The sequence below is a fragment of the Elephantulus edwardii genome, unplaced genomic scaffold (genome assembly GCF_000299155.1).
Source record: "Elephantulus edwardii isolate Elephantulus edwardi_28Jun2011 unplaced genomic scaffold, EleEdw1.0 scaffold00040, whole genome shotgun sequence".
Lineage (NCBI taxonomy): Eukaryota > Metazoa > Chordata > Mammalia > Macroscelidea > Macroscelididae > Elephantulus > Elephantulus edwardii.
This window is the reverse complement of record NW_006399790.1, coordinates 16,468,976-16,483,042: the sequence shown is the minus strand read 5'-3', so window position 1 is coordinate 16,483,042 and position 14,067 is coordinate 16,468,976. Positions and strand designations below refer to the sequence as shown.

Below are 14,067 nucleotides of genomic sequence, written 5' to 3'. Positions count from 1 at the left end.
ATCTGCATCATTCTTCTCATCACAGTCTACATCTGGAATATTTTGACTCAACTTCTCTTACATTTGCTTACCTGGTCAGTTTCTGACCTTACCAGCTTTTAATCCTTTAACTAATTTCTTCTGTGAAACTGAAGACAGTCCTGGGAAGCTGATGGTTATCACAGCTCCACTGAGACTATTAAACCATAATGGAAATAATGGTTGTTACTACCGCTCAGTCAGCCCCCCTCAATTATGGCGACACCATGCACAACGGAAGAAAATGCTGCCTGATCATGCGCCATCCCCAGTTATCAGCTGCCAATGAGAGCATTGAGATGAGTTAGTTTTGTGAACATTTAGTCATTTTGCTTATAATAGAAACTTTACTGTTCTATGAACTATGCCACCAGAGCTCCCTAATAGAAATTCTGCTGTCGTTGTTGTTCGGTGCCATTAACTTGAATACAATTCATAGCAACTGTATGTACAACAGATCTGAATCCTATCCTGTGCCATCCATCCTAATCATTTCTGACACACTCGAGCCCACTGCCGCAGTCATTGTGTCAATCCATCTTTTCCTCTCTTTCACTGACCTTTAACTGACTTTTCCCAGCATGATGTCCCTTCCCAAGGAATAGCCTCTCCTCTAACTACATGCCTCAGATATGTGAAATGAGGCTTCACCATCCTTGCCCCAAGGAGCACTCTGATCACACTCTCCCCAAAGCCTATCTGTTCTTCCGCTTGGAAGTCTATAATTATGTTCAGAACTCCTCTTTTTTTAAAAAAAATATTTCCATTCATTCATTGTTGCACTTTTCTCCCCTCCCAACCCTCCTCCCTAGTACACTATCCTCTTGGAAAAGTTAAAGAAAAATGGTTTCATTGTTTTACAATCCCTCTCCCCAGGTCCATTCCACTTTGCAGCCTTCAACTCTGGACTCCCAGTCATGACAAAAATACCTAATCACATATCCCTTTTAAACAGTTTTCTCCCTCATCTGTTTCAATGCAGTATACATATTGAACCCATCTATCTCAGTCATCTCCCCCCAACCCCAATGTCAGTCCTGTTTTACAACAGTGGCACCATGCAGTATTTGTCCTTTTGTGACTCAGATACTTTACTCAGCATAATGTCCTCCAGGGTCACACATTTTGAATAATATTGCATGAGTTCCTTGTTTTTCAATGCAGCGTATAATTCCATTGTGTGAATATACCACAGTTTCTCTATCCATTTGTTTGTTGATAGGCACTTAGGTTGCTTCCAACTCCTTGCTATTGTGAACAAAGCTGTGATAAACATAAGTGTGCAAGAACTCTTCTCCAACACCACAATTACAAGGCATCGATGATTCTTCTGTCATCCTTAGTCATTGTCCAGATCTCTGGTGCATAGCAAGTAATTGTAAAGGCCATGGGTTGGATCAGGTGTACCTTAGTCTCTAGACTGACATCATTGCTCTTCAGGATTCTGAAGAGGTCCCTGATAGCAGATTTTCCCAATCAAATTCATCTTTTTAGTTCCTGGCTGCTGGTAACAAGCGTTGATTATGAAGTCAAGCAAGCTGAAGCTGTTGACAATCTCAATCTCTTCACCCTCTATCAAGATGTTACCAATTGGCCCGGTGGTGAGAATCTTTGTTTTCTTGATGTTGAGCTTCAATCCATATTGAAGGCTGCAGTCCTTGACATTCTGCAGCAAGCACTTCAGGTCCTCCTCAGTTTCAGCGAGCAGGGTTGTCATCTGCATAACGCAGGCTGCTGATGAATCTCCCTCCAATCCTGATGCCACATTCCTCCTCATAGAGCCCAGCCTCCCGTATTATTTGTTCCACATATAGATTGAAAAGGTATGGAGATAGGACACATCCCTAGCATCCACCGTTCCTGATTTTGAACCATGCAGTGTCTCCCCCCTCTGTCCTGATGACTGCCTCCAGGTCTAAGCATAGGTTTCACATAAGCAGAATCAAGTGTTCTGTGATTCCCATTCTTCTCATTTAGACTTCACAACATTTGCACTGGAACCGAATGTGGCCTTTCTCTGGCTTAGTTCCAGCCTAGCTCGATAGTGATTTCATTGGCTGATTTGCAGAAAGTAGATCACCAGGCCTTTCTTCCTGGGTCAGGACTGTCTGAATCTGGAGCTCTGATGAAACTGGTGCAGCATGATAGCATTGTCACGGCTTCTTACTTGTGACTTCTGGCTTGCTTCCTCCCTCATTCCTTTGACAATGATGTTTTCATCTGATCTGAATAATCTTGTCTGATTCAGCATGCTCCCCGGAACAGTATTTGACCAAAGATCTTCATAATGAGTGCCCTCCAGTGCTTTGCTCTTGTGAGTAACATCTGGATGTGACACTTATTTGTTATGAGCCAAGTCATCACACGCCTGATTACCTCCATCCTATCACATCCCTTGCCTAGCACCTGTACCCATTAATCGACTGGGATCATGGAGAATAAAGACATCGGCCTCCAAACAACCAGGTTCCAAGGCTACTTCCTCAGAAGAAGAATGAAAATGATTGGGAGACTATAACAACATGAAGAACTAGTATTTCCTGCCTAACATGATGATGAAATTTGAGGGGGAGGGAAAAAAAACCAAACCCAAACCACAACTCAGGGTAATACAGAGTTGTGGCATGCATGGGAGAGATCAACTCCAGCTGCAGTATGGTAGTTACCTCTGGCTCAAATGAAACTAAACTTGCTGCCATCCAATCAGTTCTGACTCACAGCAATCCTCCATGTGGTGTCCAAAACATTGGTAGTTAAGTGGTAGGGAGTTGTGCTGCCAGGCCAAAGGCACTCAGATACTTCACTCAGCATAATGTCCTCCAGGATCACCCATTTTTAATAATATTTTATGAGTTCCTTGCTTTTCAATGCAGCGTAGTATTCCATTGTGTGAATATACCACAGCTTCTCTATCCATTCATTTGTTGATGGGCACCTGGGTTGTTTCCAACTCCTTGCTATTGTGAAAAAAGCCGCAATAAACATGGGTGTGCATATATCTGCTTGGATGTTGGTTATGGTCTCTTTAGGGTATATTCCCAGTAGTGGAACTGCTGGGTCAAATGGTATCTCTATTTGCAACTTTTTGAGAAAGCACCATACCGCCTTCCACAGTGGTTGCACCATTTTACACTCCCACCAACAGTGAGTAAGGGTTCCAGTTTCTCTACAACCTCGCCAGTATTTGTTGCTTGATATTCTGTTAAATTTTGTTATTCTTACTGGGGTGAGATGATATCTCATAGTTGTTTTGATTTGCATCTCTCTTAGAGCTAGGGATTTTGAACATTTCTTCATGTGTTTGTTAGCCATCTGAATGTCTTCTTTGGTGAACTGTGCAACTCTTTTTTTCTATTTTTTTTTTGAGCCACGGGTGGGTTTTAATTATACTGACACCTGCCGTAGGTGCAAGTGCAACTCTTTTTTTAAGAAAGGAGAAATTTTGTTTCCTCTAAGAAGCTTCTGCATATAACCATTTAATTGGAATCTCTCAAGATGAATTTGAGACTTGTTCCCCACTGAGAGGCTCAAAACAATTTCTCTTCACTCAAGCCATCACTACTTAAGAAAAGTCTCTATCTTTATTGAAGGGACATGGGAAATCTCTGACTGGAGTATTCAAAACCTACCCAGAACCAACCACACAAATTCTATCAGGTCATGACTGAGCCACTCACACCATAAGACGGGCCAATTCAACAACTATCATAATCTTCTCATGGCCAGGAGATAGCCTATATTTTGCCTGTATCTCAAGAGATGCCATAAGTAAGCATGACAGCACGCACCCATATCCTTGCAAAGGCCTTGGCTTGTAACACCTCCCAAAGCAGCCAGATCCAGGCCAGTTTTTACGGTTAAACACTGTCCCTTAGATACCAGCTCAACTCAGGTCTCCTCAGAAGGGAGGCCTCTCTGGAGACCAGGGTATGGGCACCACTTCCCTCAAAACACAATGACACTGGCTTCTCATCAGCTGAGAACGCACCCATGCCTCAGTTCACAGTGCATACATTTGCCAAGGTTTGAGAACTTCTCAAGAGAGACTAGGACCATACACAGACCCCACCTAATGACAATGAAGGTCAGTTCAAAGCTCTGATGTGTACACTTGCGCCCCCTCCCGCCAAAAAAATGTTCCCAAAGTATACCTAGGGCCAAACCCTGCTGAGTATTCCTCAGGGTTACCCCTCTAAGAGAGAGGAACCATGCCCATGCCTCCTCCATCAAAACTGGGTCCTGACGGGGTTGTAATTTAGGCCAAGGCCTCCTTCAGTTGCCTATGCTCAAAAAGGCAGAGGAAGGACTGTTTGAGATGGATGGCCCTCTCCAGCCGTTACCCAAGGTGCCCAACTGTCCCAGTGTGCATGAGATTGTTCAGGTTAGAAAATGAAAGTCTTGTTTCCTGGGAAAGGTCGCAGTCTCAGACAAGCCAGGATAGTTGGGCACCCTGAAGCCACCCCCAGGCCCATGAAGGAACTGTTGCCACAAGTGCTCAACCAGCCTGGTCCAAGAGACAAAGCTGCAGGCAGGGACCCGGAGACCCTCAGTGTTCAGAAGCCACCCTGCACATAGGCCTGACAGCGTCTACCACAGCTGGGTGTGTCCCCACCCCCACGAGCCTCTGGTACCACTTCTCTCTCTTCTGCTTGCCAAATTATCTTTACTAACAGCAAGCGCTCAAGGGCCTCTCATGGTGCCTCTCGACTGATCCAATACACATTTAAAAAAAAAATCCTGAATGTTTTAATAGACCTGTTAATAGATGTCATAGACCCAATACATATTTATGGAGCCTTTATGGGGGTTGATAGAGGTGGCCCTTGTGGCCACTTGCCCAGAGCAGACAAAACTGGCTTGACAGCCTCTCTTTCCTGCTTTCTGCAACAGCTTTTCCTTCCGCCACCTGCCATCTTGTTTCCTGGAAATTCCTGGGCTCTTAGGAATCCTATGTTTGTGCCCTAGCCACTCTCAACTTCCAAATACATAACCATAGAGTTCAAGAGGCAACAAGCATGTATCTCTGTGAACAACTAACTACCTTCACTGCCGCAAGATCAGAAGAACTGAACGGCACTGACTACCATTACTGGATGTTTTGATCAACAAGAGCCCATAAAGAATCCTGATCAAAAGGGGGGAAATTCACAATAGAATTTCAAAATCTCATGGGATCCAGATGTATGGAGCCAAGGAGGCTGAAACTCTTGCCTCAAACTCTTACCCTGAGATAGCCTTTAAACCTTACACCAAAGATATTTTCTAAAGTCTTCTTAAAACCAAACAATTGTCTAGCTTAACTAGTACAGAATGTATGCTTTGGGCATTATGCCTTTTTAAGATCTATTATCTCTAGATGGGAACAAACTATAAAACTGACTCAAAAGATTATATAGAAAACTTAAGGGACAGTAAGTTTCTATTTGGGAGCTCTGGAGACCTAGTACTAAGAAGCTGCACTGCAATTCCAAAGGCACTCAGTTTGAATCCACCAACTGCTGCACAGGAAAAGGATGGGCAATCTCCTCCTGTGCAATTTACTGCCTCTGAAAACTCACTGGAGGGTCACAAAGGCGTCAATTCTGACTTAACAGCACAGAGTAACAACAACAATTTTATGCTAATTATGAACAACTCAGAAAAGAAAGGTGAGAATAACTGTGGAACTCTTAAAAGGAATCAGTGTCACTGAATTGTACATGTAGCAATTGTTGAACTGATGTACCTTCTGCTGTGTATATTCTCAACAACAGTAACAAAACCAAAAGATTAAAGAAAGAAAGGGAGGTGAGGGGGGAAAGAGACACCTGGTATTATCAATCCCTGGCTCAGAACCAGGCACCATTACGTGTCCTTGAGACCCCGAGTTAAGAGCAGGTGCTTCCTGCCTGTGATAACCTGGAGGGGGAAGACATCCTCCTTCTGGAATAGAGGCAAGCCCAGGTGTTATGGGTGAGATTAGCAAAAGCTGCCTAAGAAGGGGACTCTGAGTGGAGACTGCAGGTCACCTGCAATTGTGTGAAGCAGGAGACTGGGGAGGTTTCCAAGGTCCCAGCGGACAGCATAGACTGGGGCCTGAAGCAATGGAAAGTGTGAATAGAAAGATGGGGTCAGACAGGAGCAGAGTCAGAGGACTTGAGGGAGGGGGGAATTTCACAGAGGAGGCTGGGAACCCATGTCTGATGTCTCAGCCAGGCCCAGTAGATGAGGACTGGGAAAGCAACCTCTGTATATGTCAACTTCTGATCTCAGAAGAGAAGTTTCATAGTCAAGTCATGATGGCAAAGGTCAGCCCACAGGAGTTGGAGGAATAAATGGGAACTGAAGTCGTAGAAGCAGGCTAGAACTGAAGTGGTAGACACTCTTCCAGAGCTGAGTGCTGACATGATCAAAACTAAGTGTATTTAGGGTCCAGAGCGACTGTTCAAGGCCTCAAACCTGTTCCACAATCTAATTTCTGTGTATCATTCAGGAAGCAGGGCTTTATGAGGAGGAATGTGGCATTGGAATTGGAGGAAGTCTCACCAACAACCTACATTATGCAGATGACACAACCTTGCTTGCTGAAACAGAAGATGACCTGAAGTGCTTGTTGCAGAAGGTCAAGATTGTAGTCTTCAATATAGATTGAAGCTCAACATCAGGAAGATAAAGATTCTCACGACTGGGCCAACTGGCAGCACCATGATGGACGGAGAAGAGATTGAAGTTGTTAACAATTACAGCCTGCTCGACTCCACAATCAACACTGAACACCAGCAGTCAGGAAATCAAAATATGAATAATTGCATTGGGAAAAATCTGCTGTCAGGGACTTCTCCAGAGGACTGAAAAGCAACGTCATTCTAGAGACTAAGGTGAACCTAATCCAGGCCATGATCTTCGCAATTGCTTGCTATGCATCAGAGAGCTGGACAAAGAAGAAATAATGCTGTCGAGTTGTGGTGCTGCAGAAGAGTCTTGAACATACCGTGGACCACCAAGAAAACAAAAAAGTCTGTCTTGGCGAGAGTGAAACCAAGTTTCTTCTTGGAGGCTAGCATTTTGAAGCTCCATCTCACATACTTTGGGCACATGGCCAGGAGGGACCAGTCCTTGGAGAAGAACATCATACTCAGAAGTGTGGAGGGACAGCGTAGGAGAGGAAGACCCCGAATGAGATGGATTGATACATTAACTGGGGCAATGGGGGCTGGTGTGTCAGAATCAGTGAGACTGGCTCACGACAAGGCAGGCTTGAGAGCTGCAGTGGGTCACTATGAGGCGCAAGCAACTTGATGGCACATATCACAACCACCACCACCTTTCCAGGCATGAGGCCTTCTAGGGACGAGTCCCTCCTGATAACTTGTTTAAATTACAAAAGACAAAACTTTCTGTCTTTGTTCCTAAGAAGCATTCTGGCTGTACTTCTAGACTTGCTAAATCTTCTGAAAGTTCATGGCATTGTACATTACTTCAATAAATATTTCTCCAGAACCAATTAGGTGTAAAGGTACTGTCCCCAAAATTTTACTCTAATGATTAAATCAGTTTATATTTGTTTAACAAAGATCATTTGTAGGTAAAATTTAATTAATAATATTCCCTTTACTGAGTTGTTTTGAATTTGTTTTAATTCTTCAATTAAAGAGGAATTTAACTAAAGCTTTACAAGTGAATGATAACGAGAGAAGTACATATCAAAGTCTGTTGCTATTATTGTTATTGTGGTGGTTGTAATGTGCTGTCCAGTTGAGTAAGACTCAGACTCACAACGACCCCATTCAAAACAGCTCTAAACTCTGCTCTGTCCTGAGCCAATCTCACTGTCTGTGACACACCTATCCTCATTACTCTAGCCACTGCGTCAATCTATTTCATCCAGGGTCTTCCTCTCCTCTACCCCTCCAAGCATGATGTCATTCTCCAAGGACTGGTCCATCCTGTCAACATGCCCAATGTATGTAAGACAGAGCCTCAAAATCCTTGCCTCCAAGAAGTAGCTTGGTTTCACCCTTTCCAACACAGACTTGTTAGTTCTCTTGGCAGTGTTGATCATAGGCAAAGTGGTATTTAATGAAAAACATATAATCTTAGATTCATTTAACCAAAAATAAAAATTTAGGAGAAAATTACTCAAGCTTTCCATTTCAGAAGTTAGGAAAAAAACTGAGAAATGACCCAACATAAGATAGAAAGAAGTTGATAAAAATAAAGCAGAGATCCTTTTCTGATTTATGAGCATGATGATTATGTGTTCATGCTTTTGTATGACATGTGACTCCCATAAACCTTGTTATGACATTGGCACAACTATTTTTAAATAAATAAAAAAGATAAAGCAGATAATTGTGAAATATAAAACAAAGAACAAATCATCTATAAATAACGACAAATACTGTATAAAACATTACTGTAGAGACAGATAACTAGTAAAACGTGTATGAAGATCTAAGGGGGACAGGGAGCACAGGGGTGGAGATGGGCGTGGGGATAACATGGTGTCACATGGTTTGATGGTGAGGGGGGCTGGGGAGGAGTGAGATCTGGTATGAGGGGCAATGTATACAAACTTTGCAGGTAAACCAGTGTAAAATTAAAAAAATTAATTGCAAGAAATAAAATAATTTGTCATGAAAAAACAAAACTAGAAAGTTTTTCTTTTTTAAAATTGGTTTTCATACATTCATTCATATACATTATGTTTATAATATTCCTGAATCATTGACTATCCAATCCATAGACTGAATATCCCTGAACTGCCAAAAAAAACAACAGGTATATCTTAAAAAAAGTGAGCCAGAGTGCTCTTTGGAGTCAAAGGTGTTGAAACCTCTTCTCACATATTTTGGGCATGTTGTTAGGAGAGGTTATTACTTGGAAAGTGATAACATGCCTGGAAAGGGTCAGTGAAAGAGAAGAATACCCTCAATGAGATAGACTGACACAGTGACTGCAACTACAGATCAAAGTGTGTAAGAGATGATGAGGATGGCACCGGGTAGAACAGGGTTCAGATCTGCTCTTCACAGGATCGCTGAGTCGTACTCAACTCAATGGCATCTAACATGTTTTATAATAATAATAATAATAATTGCAATTAAATTGAAGCTTTTTATCACTATGTCTCATCGAATCCTCACTGCACCTTGCCTGTCCCCACCCATCCACCCACTAATCTCTGGTGCCTGTTGTGAGTTTTAAATTAGATAATTCATGCAAAATGAACAGTACAATAAATGTTAAGGGTAGAAGGTATAGGGTGATTATGAAACTTATGCACCTATGCAGCATGACCAGCAGGTGTCAGTCTCGCATAGCTACTGAGCGAAGGGTGACTAGGTTGCCTAGCTTCTTGTTCAGCCATTCCTTCTCTAGGAGCAAAGGACATCAAATGCCCATCCCTGCTTGCGACTAAAGAAGAGCGAAGAATGTAGGCCCTTGGATTGTGGTGTTGGCTAAGAATGGTGAATGCTGGGGAAGAGAGCTAGGCGGGGAGAGAAGTGCAGCAATGAATGAATGGAAATCCAAACTCTCTGTAAATGTTCATTAAAATTATTTCTAAAAAAGTATTAAAATAGGGAGCTCTGGTGGCCTAGTGGCAAGGAGCTGCAACTACAATCCCAGAGGTCCACGGTTCAAATCCACCAGATGCTCTGCCGGGGAAGGAGGGACAATCTCCTCCTGTACCAGTCAGATATGATTTGACGGTACACTCACACAAAAATAATAAAAAAAAATTAAAGAATGCTGAATGTTATCATGGACTGCCAAAAGAATAAACAAGTGTATCTCGGAAGAAGTGTAGTTGGGTGCTCTTTGAAAACAAGGATAGTCTGGGCGGGGAGAGAAGTGCAGCAATGAATGAATGGAAATCCAAAATCTCTGTAAATCTTCATTAAAAGTACTAAAAAAAATTCTTTGTGAAAAAAAAAACTAGAGATGACTTAATAAAAACATCTGAAATTTAAAAAAAAAAAGAAAAGGATAGTGAGACTTGGTCACACATATTTTGGAAATGTTAGCAGGAGAGCCCAGTAGTTCCTGGAGAAGGACATCATGCTTGGTTAAGTGGAAGGTCTGTGAAAGAGAGGAAGACTTCAACAAGGCGGATTGGCACAGTGGCCCTAACAACAGGCTTGAGCACAGCAGAGATTACTGTGGATGGTGAAATATCAGGGTGGCTATGAGATGGCACTTAATAACAACAACAATGCTCCTGACTATGCAAAAGGCACCTTCACTGTGTGAATCATAACAAATTATGGGTGACACTGCAAGGAATGAGAATTCTGGGACACTTTTTATGCTTATATAAAACATGTACATAGACCAAGAGGCAGACAGTCAAACACATCAAGGGGCTACTTTGTGGTTTAAAATTATGACAAGAGAGCATCCTTTTACCATACTCACTCAATTTGTATGCTGAGTGAATAATCAGAGAAAACTGTCTACATGAAGAACACAGTATCAGGATTGGAAGAAGACTCATTAACAACTTGCTGAAAGCAAGAGGACTTGAAAGCAGTGAAGATCAAAGCCTTCAGTATGGACTGCACCTCAACATAAAAGGGAAAAAAAATCCTCATCACTGGGCCAATATGCAGCATCATGTTAGACACAGAAAAGACTGAAATGGTCAAGAATTTCATTTTACTTGGATCCACAATCAATGCCTATGGAAGTAGCAATCAAGAAATAAAATAAAAACCAAGTCATGGATTTTTAGGGTTTTTTCCCCTCAGTGCCTCAAATACATTCAAAACCTGACCAGTTTATTTTTTTAAAAAACACCCAAACAACACCACAAAGACTTGACGCATTTGAATTATGGTAAAGAGTACTGACAGCTGCGTTGTACTGTCGCTGTGACAGCGTGGCACCTGACAACACTTCCGGTTAATGAGCTCAGCAGGTACAGAAACTACCAGAGTAGTTTAGGTGACAAATTGTTTGCTTACAGAGTAAGCCCAGTTCAAAGACTTCTACAAACTAGAGGCATTCCAATTTGGAGATAAACAAGATAAGGCCAGGGTGAAGCGGAAAAAGAACATTCCAGACAAAGAGCAGCAGTTGCAAAGCCAATTCAGGCAAAGACCAGCAAGATGATGAAATAGGAAGAGACTGAGAGAGAAGATAAGACTTCTACTCAGTCACCTCCCTGGGTCCTCCCCCAAAGCTCTGCCATTTAAGCCACCAGCAACCTGAAACCCCCACCTCTCAGGCTCCTGCCACACGTCAAATCCCTTTTAATCCTTGTAATCCCATTGATTCTCTAGCTGGCTTTCTCTCGGATATGTTTCAGAGAGGAGCTTTAGCATTCCTGGCAAAGAACTCATCATTCTTTCTCAGGCCATGTAATTTCAACTTTGGACTGGAGCTGCCATATTTGCCAGACTTCCCTGTTCTCCTCATTAGCAACCATATTTCCATTTTTTTTGAAAGACGTCTTTTTTTCTCCCTTACAATGGCCTCTTTGACTTTGCCAGTTAAACAAGAGGCATATTTTATTTCCCTAGTGCCTAGTATTTTTGATCGTTGGCATACATTTTCTCAGGCTTCCAATAAGCTATTTTTAAAATAGTGCACAGGTTTCCTGTCGGTTACTGACTTTGTGAATGTTAGTCTTAATTTTTCCAAATGTCTTGTAACATGTGGCATATACCTAAACAGGAATAGGCCTTGTTCAGACACCACATTGAAGCAGGACTGTTGACTCAGTTTGCTTGCTCTGGACAGAAACTGGCTGAAATTGTTAGGTCTGATCAGCAGTTAAAAGCTCTTTCCTTAACACAGAATGAGATCTCTATGCAGGAATTATTTTTTCTTAAAAGAGAAAAGGTGGGGGAGGAGGGAGAGAAAGAGAGAAAGCTTAATTGAGAAAAATGAAGTTTATATACTGGGAGGAAATAGAATAAAAAAAGTAATGTATATTGCAACTTGTGAACTACCACAGACTAGTGCTTCCTTTCCTTTAGCAAGATAAGGCTAAAGGAAGTGAATCCATCTCTAGAGCTACATAAGGATTCTACGTAAGGGCTACATAAGGAAAGCATATATCCAGTTACCTGAAAAATCGGAACTCAGGATTTCCTCCAAATCATGATCAGACCAAGTCATTGCCAGAGCAATATAGAGAGGCCCAAGTCCTAACACACACCCAGGGCTGTGGCCGCCAGTGTTTGTATCCACTGTCAAGAAATAAATGGCTTTAGAGGAAAAGAACCATGGTGACCTTGTACCTATCCACACAGGTAGAAACTTGAACCACAGCCTATTTACGTCTTGGCCAACTGCCCTGTAATTCTTGTGGAATGTGAGAGGACAGGATGCCTACTATAAGGCCATCTACTACTTGCCTAGCTCCACCAGGCGGCTGTTAAGAGACAGCCTCTCACGGCCTTCCAAATTCTAATGGGACATGGGGCTTTCTGAACAGCTTCATAAGAAAAGAATCTAATTTGGAGAATAGAAAACCCCTCTGCGGTAGCAACAAGGTGTCCCCTAACTCATTATACTCATGTAGCCCCTTATGCTTTCGTATCATCCTTTTTTAGTGTTGGGGATAAGGATCACAGTGTAGGGGGTGTGGTGTGTGAGGTTGGCACTTTAGATTATCTTTCTTTTGCCGACTATGTAAGTTATAAAGAGTCTAAATCTGAAAGTGACTCATTGTATCCTTATTGGCCAAACAGATCAGGCCATGAGTTTGCCTTATCTTAGGCGTGAGTATGGCAAGCTTTAACCCTTTCCACACAACCAAGCTATAATTGCATCAAGGCATGATCAGCTGAAGTCACAGCAAATTCCATTATACAAGGCTTCAATCCTTCCATCCACAGCAGGCTATTGCTGTTTCTAATTCTGAGGAGGGGAAATCGGGAGAGGTGTTTAGAAAGTAATTCTTCTCTGTACACTAAGCTAAGACTGCCTCTGAGACACAGTAACTTGTCTCTGGTATTTTCCCTTATTTTTAATTGAAATGTAATTTACATAAAGCCACTGATTTTAGTGGGAAGAAGCTGTGCTGCAGTCCCAAGGCATGTGGTTTGAGGCCACCAGCTGCTCTGTGGGAGAAGGATGGGCAATCTCTTCTTGGGCAAATAACTACCTTTGAAAACCCGCAGGAAAGTCGGCTATGGGTCGGTTCTGACTCTACGGGAGACAACAACTTGATAAGATTTTAACAAATTATACAACCATCTAATCACAGAGCAATGCTGTCAGTTTGAAGACTAAGGTGCACCTGATTCAGGCCATGGTCTTCCTAATCAATTGCTATGTATCACAAAGCTGGACAATGAATAAGGATGACAGAAGAAGAATTGATGCCTTTGAGTTGTGGTGCTGGGAAACAGTATTGAATATCTCATGAACTGCCAAAGAACACAAATGTTCTGTAAAGAATGCAGTCAGAGTGCTCCTTGGAGGCAAGGATGACAAAGCTTCGTCTTTGACATGTAGTTAGGTGAGGGTATTCCTTGGAGAGGAACATCATGCTTGGAAAGATGGAGGCTAAGCTAAGGAGAAACAGACCCCCAATGATATGGATTGACACTGTGACTTCAGCAATGGCCTCTAGAGTCTCAGAAATTATGAGGATGGCAAGGATAGGCAAGTTTCAGTATAGCTGTTAACTGAGTCACTATGAGTCTTACTCAACTCGATGGGATCTAACAAAAACCACCACCAAATACCCATCAAGACAGAGTAGATTTCAATCACCTCCAAAGTCCTCTCTTGGACGTTTTCGGTGAATACAGCCCTTAAGAGAAGCAATCACTTTTCTGATTTGCATTTGTGAACACTTCATATAAATGGAATATGTATGGCTTGTTTTACCCAACCTTATGTTTTTTGTGTTTTATATCACCACTCATATACATTCTATATTAATTACTATTAATCTGTTGTTTTTGTTGTTGTTACGTGCTGTCGAGTCGTTTGCGACTCATAGCGACCCTATGTACAACAGCCCTAATCCCTGCTCTATCCTGTGCCAATCACATTGCCTCTGACACACCCATCCCGATTACCCCAGTCACTGAATCAATCCACCTCATA

At 42.3% G+C, this 14,067-nt stretch overlaps 1 protein-coding gene across 1 annotated transcript in view; it reads left to right on the top strand.

The window, feature by feature from the left end:
- The first annotated feature begins 245 nt into the window (after window positions 1–245).
- The window catches only part of LOC102845128, a 53,226-nt gene continuing 39,404 nt past the window's right edge, over window positions 246–14,067 (top strand). Inside the window, exon 1 of the mRNA XM_006885110.1 lies at window positions 246–321. Coding sequence (XP_006885172.1) covers window positions 246–321 — 76 coding nt within the window. The remainder of the gene's footprint in view (window positions 322–14,067) is intronic.